The 6,000-nt window shown below is 42.0% G+C and overlaps 1 protein-coding gene across 2 annotated transcripts in view; it reads right to left on the bottom strand.

Annotated features, from left to right (window-relative positions):
- The window catches only part of ANAPC1 (anaphase promoting complex subunit 1), a 614,893-nt gene that overhangs the window by 361,503 nt on the left and 247,390 nt on the right, over nt 1-6,000 (bottom strand). For both annotated transcript variants that reach the window (XM_069234703.1, XM_069234704.1), the window contains exon 27: nt 4,869-5,140. In XM_069234703.1, coding sequence (XP_069090804.1) covers nt 4,869-5,140 — 272 coding nt within the window. The remainder of the gene's footprint in view (nt 1-4,868; nt 5,141-6,000) is intronic.

Raw genomic sequence — 6,000 nt, 5'->3', positions numbered from 1 at the left:
TCAAACTTAGTACTTCTGTTGGCAATCAAAGGGCATTCTGGCAATGGTCGGTAAATGACAATTAGAAATGAAGCAGAAATAATTACATGAAATGAGTGGATTCAGAACGAGCTTGCAACATTAGAAGACTGATGTTGGCGGCGAAGTGACAAGGGTAGTATAATAGTCCCTCAGCCACAGCCAAATTTCTTTAGGCCTAGACGTCACAGGCTGTAGTGAGGCATATAGTTCGTTATTGGTGTCACAATATGTGAGGCTAGCCAGCCAGGAAGCAATGTTTGTTCTGGTGGATAATTCTAACTGCAGATTCCTCTCCTTGTGAAAAGATACCACGGCTCACCTTCGAAGGTGGTGGCTCAGTGAACTAGCTCATATCAAAAAGTCTTTCAGGACAGAGCAGGCAAAATGCCCCTTTTTAAAGACAGTGTGACTGTGTGAACCAAAGTTAACGTAACTGTCTGACAGATCTCCAGGACAGTGGTAGCATCTTTGGCCCTGGTGGAATGAGCCTGCAAGCCTTCGGTAGCCTGTAGGCTCACCAGTGCAGATCTACATGCAGAGAACCATTCTTAGGGAGATGGTCTGTTTTGCTTTAACCTTCCTTGGTACAATCCATATAGAAACTAAATGCTCTTTTTGGATCCAATCGATGGAGTCTCTCTTCCTCTCTAGAGGGATGAGGTGGAGCAAAAAAGGCAGGTAGGATGATAGCCTGACTGACTGGGAAAGCAGTGACTGCTCTGGGTATTTATGACGCCTCGGTCATTAGAACCAAGTATCAGGAAAGAAGATGGTATAAGGTGGATTGACAGAGAGGCTGATTTTAAGGTAATGATAAAGACTGTTTTGAAAGTCTGAAGACCGCAATACAGGAGTTCAAAAAGGGGTGCGCATCAAAAGTGAGGACTAAATTCAAGTACCACTGGGGCATCAAACAGGGATTTGATAGAAACAAATGCTGCAAACCTTTCAAAAACCTCATTACAAGGGGTGTTCTGAATATAAATAAAAAAGGCTCACCCGGAAACCATAAAAAGCCTGAAAGGGCAGACAAGTAATTCTCAACAGTGCCCAAGTCAAGTACTTGCTGGGCTGGAGACAGAACATATAATAAAAATTCAGACCTACAAATGTGTCCCAAAGGCAGGAGTAAACTGTTTTTGTGGAGGAATGCCTCACAATCAAGATGACAAACAATCCTGGGATGCAGGCAAAAGGAGGATAACTGTTGCAGCTCAATCTACAAGCATGGAGATTAAAAGTATGAAGCCCCAGATGCAGTGCCATGCCCTGCTGCTGAGAAAGAAGACCCTCCAGAAGCTGCAGCTTGATTCAGAACAGATCCTTATGTAATTAGCGTACAACACTCTCCTCAGCCAACCCTGAGCCGTATGTTGTCTTTGAAATCCTCATTGTCTTCGAGAACCACGGCCCCTTCCATGCTAGGGCTGAAAATCCTGGTATGCCGGTGCTGCTGAACTGGAAAATGTTTACAACAGCCATGGAGAAGGTAAAATTGTTGGTGGAATTGGTTTTTATGAGCAGCAAGGCCAAAGGTATGTGGAGTGGCTCTGCTCTCCTTGACATGCTCCATTGCAGAGTCCACTTTGTCACCAAAAAGGCAAGATCCACTAAAAAAGGAAAGATCTATCTAAACGCATGTCCTTAAGAGATACATGGACATCCCCAGAGAAGCCTGTAGACCCATCCAGCCGTGGCACCAGACTGACACACTGGTACATCAAAACAATCAGCTGTCTCACAAATTCTGTCACATCACGGCCACCATGGATAGCCTGTCAAAGGTGACCAAAGATAATCCGGGACAGTCGGTAAAAATGCAACTACACCCTATCCCGCTAAGCAAGGGAGTAACAGCTGAGGAGATAACTGGCACTGACCAATCTCAGAACAAGGCTCCTCGAGGAAGAAATCTTCTTGCCAAATTTATCTATTCTCTCACAGTAGGGTGAGTGGCAGGGAAGGCGTTTGGGCTGGCTCTGTGGTGGACGCCTGTACCTCCAGACTTTCCAGAGTTGGATGCTGTGATCGAAAGGCAGGATTGCAATGTGCGATGGTGATGTGCAATTTGCCTATTAAAAGACAGTCCTGAACAGAGTTTAGCCTAGGTGCCCAGAAGGTTCTCAGTAAGGCCTTCATTTAATGGTAGCAGTAGCTCAGCGGGAGCCTGGCCAGGTTGTAGTACTTCCGTCAATACATTAATTTTCACTTCTGAGGTTCGCAATTGTAGATCCAACAACTCAACTGCCCTTTACATCACTACAGCAGGACTCAGGGGAGATACAAGGTGAGTATCAGTAAGTGTCAAGCCCACTGGTATCCTGAGGTTTTTCATACCAGTTGTGTTATCAGATTGTGAACAATTGTCCACATAATCTCAGTGGTCATTTTCAGAATCAGTCTCAAAAAGATAAGTCTGGGCCTTACCATGTGTTACGGGCAAGGTATCAGAATCAGAGGGATTGCTTGGACGCTGCGAGCGGGTCGGTGTGATGAGGACACGACAGGCTGCATATACTCATCTGGCATTGACATTTATGATACAGAACCAAAGCAAGGGATGGCACCATCATTGAAGCAAGCATTGGAGTTGGTGCTGAACTGGACACCCTTCCAAAGGGGCAGAGATGGCATTGAGGACAGACTTGCTGGTGGAAGGTCAACTGGAGGCCCCTGTGGAGAATTGTGTTTCAAAGGCATGTCACAGGGAGCTGTATAAGTGCCAAAAATGCCCAGCTTGGCCTCAGTAAAGGTTTCCCACTTGCTGCGAAGTTGCTCATGAGCCCGGAAATTTGGGGGGTGGGGGGGCACCAAACTCTGAATCAGCTCCGATGTAGATCGGGAGACAGACCGGAAGGCATGTAGACACACTTGTGCCGTCTTTGGAGTTCAAGGGTGGCAGGGGAACTTGGATTTTTTTTCCCTTTGGTTTACCCAAATCTTTGACCGCCACAATGACCTGCTGAGGGAACATGACCTTCCTTTTTATTTTGACCGGTCATGAGGTGGAGTCGTCCTGTGTTTGGCAATGCAGAGTTGGACTTAAGGTTCATCTGGCACAGTCTCTGCAGCCTTGGAGTTGTGGTCTGAATCCAAGCACCACAAACAGAATTTGTGAGGGTCCATCACAGCCATCAGTTTGCAACAGTACCTGCACAGTTTAAACCCTGTGTTTTTAAGCGGATATATTACCCTTGCACACTAGAGAAATTTTCATTGAAAAAAATCTGATCAAAGACCAGGAAAAAGCTCAGGATTCATGTCTGAAGGTGCAGATAAAGGAACTGACATTTGTGCACCTGGGCAGCACTTATAGGTAGGCACTGTTGTCAAAAGAACAACGTCAGCACGGTGCAACATGACCCCCAGGAGGATTGAGTTATATGGAGTGCATGTCTTAGTGTAAGGTAAGGGTACACGATTTAGAGCATATACTATCTGTCTGCCCTTCATTATGGTTTGGTTGTCCTAAATGCTTGAAAAGTGTGCTTATATGAAAAAGTTAGTATGTGATACACAAGCCCTACATTTTGTTTTACGTCCTACAGTAACCGACTGTCACCGCCATCATAAATGTTTTATGCCAGAAACTATTTTAAAACTGACTTTAAACACTGTTGTGCTTTACTGTATTAGGAGTTGTACGGCTAACTATTTTCAATGTTTTTATGAAGGTGAACATGTAAGGATGGACTTGTATGCGAATTGTGTTTTATCATTTGTCTTCCCACTTAGGGGAAATATACTCAGTCTTAAGAAAGTAAAACTACAAAAAATTTGTGCACTACAATCGAAAACATTTATAAAACTTTTACAATGTCAGCAAATCTACAACACGTTAAAACCAGCCTTTCATTCGTGGTGGGCTGCAGCCTCAGTTACAAGTGGTGGAGGTGACTGGTTATCTTCCATAAGTACGATGCATCCTAAGCACATTCCCTGAGATGTCGTTCAGTTACAAACTATTTAATAGCAGGGGAAAAAAGAGGGTGCTAGACCACCTCATGTGAGGTACATAACAAAAGTAGCTTTAAAAAAAAAATCATTTAATGGGGTTTTCTAGTAACTCAAAATGCATCAACCTTTCCCAAGAAAAAAAGGGGGAAACACTTATAAATAATGGCAGATATCAATAATAGGCAACAATCTATTCATCACCATCAATTTTGAGTCTTTTTAGGTCATAAGATAACCTCTTTAAACAATTGTTTTGCAATATTATTGTACCACTGGTGTTCCGTTAGTTGCTAAATACTTATGTCGAACACCCTCTGTAAGGGAATAGGTTTTGTTGCTGGACATATGATTAAGAGGCATAAAGATTTTACGTTTCAATTATCTGTTGAAAGCAGGAAACAGTACATTTGAACATATATGTACGTTTCCTTTACATATCGTGCCTATCATGAGTCACTGTGTACCTAAATTTCTTTATAAATGTAGCAATTTAGTTAATTCCGTAGTTATTACTTCATTCAGCTGTTCACTCCCCTTTTAACAGATTTATAATTTGCTGTATATTGTGTATATTTTAATTTGATATATAATACATTTAATCGGAAACTCTCAAAAGTAAAAAAGGGTTACTGAGAGGCACGATTTCAGCAGCAACTAATCTATATAGCTCAAAATAAGACTTGCAAATATTAACCATCCACCACTCACAGATTTAAGAGTTTACAAACAAATGCAAAATGCTCTATGCGACATGGCAGTCATCCACACTTCACAATCCACAAGAAGTATTTTTTTTCATATAAAAGAAGTTAGGAGTAACAATTGCATAACAATCATTTCGGGTAGGCAAATAACAGGTCTGCTGTGTTTAATTAAGAAAAAGTAACAACCTTTGTCAAATAGTCATGAATGTTGAGTGTGGCCAGTTTTGTGAGGTGCCCGTTGAGGCCAAGCGCCATCAGAAATCCTGCATATTCATTCGCCAATTCAGCAGTTTTTGGTTTGTTGTATACAATCCAGGCAGAATCTATTTGGGATGCTGGTGCGATCTTCAACCCTGCGGCAACACCATTGTGAAAGCTGGCCCAGCAAGCCATATTAGGTGGAACATCAATATTTCCACTACTGAGGTCTACTGTGGTGTTCCTTGGCGGAGCACGGCCTGTACAAGGAAAAAGCATAAAAATAATTTTATTTGAATTTTAAGTGGCATGACTTGTATAATCAATAACAAAAAAAAATGCAAAAGGCATATGAAATGCCTGCAAGGAGACTTTGTGGTGCTACTGATAAATAATGTTCACTGATGGGAATGTGACAAAATTAAAAGCATAGAGACCTGGGTCACAACACTTGTTTCAATACTAGAACAATTGTCCCTACAGAGATGTTGCCAGCTTGAGGCACTTTTCAAGCTGTCAAGCATGAAAGTCATCCAAATTTTATATGATACTCTGCAATTCAAGCTCTGATTCTCTTGCTACATTGCTCTACAGCCCTCTCCCTCCTATATCACAGTATTTTCATACTGTGCATAAGGTTAGCAATAATATCACTGCTTCCACCATTGATAAAAAAAGATCTTCTTTGGCCTGAGAAAATAAGAGGAATTAAAAATATATGTGTCAATCTCATAGTAACTTTTCTGCAACAGACTCATGATGAAGGCCTCCTGAATTCGGTTTATAATAAGAATGTCAAAAGGCACAGCTTTGCCACTTGTGGAATGTAAGAATTATACATCCAGAGGTGTGGGGCTGCTGTTGCTTGATACTTGCAAGGTGTGTATGGGGTACAGAAATACTACCTGGAGCTTGTAAGATCTATATAACTTTAGCAATCCCTTTGCTGTCTTGGACCTGCCTGAGCAGTCAAAAAAGTGAACCCTGGAGGTTAGTTCTGTTTTTTTTTTTTAACACCCATTTAAGGCTGCAAGATTGCTCTGGTTTCTCAGCCTTTAAGATTTACTCCTGTAAATGCAATGTCATGGATATCTCTTTTTTCACGCTGGGTGATAGCTGT

Source organism: Pleurodeles waltl, chromosome 5 (genome assembly GCF_031143425.1).
Source record: "Pleurodeles waltl isolate 20211129_DDA chromosome 5, aPleWal1.hap1.20221129, whole genome shotgun sequence".
NCBI classification, from domain to species: domain Eukaryota; kingdom Metazoa; phylum Chordata; class Amphibia; order Caudata; family Salamandridae; genus Pleurodeles; species Pleurodeles waltl.
This window is presented reverse-complemented; position numbering and strand designations above follow the sequence as displayed.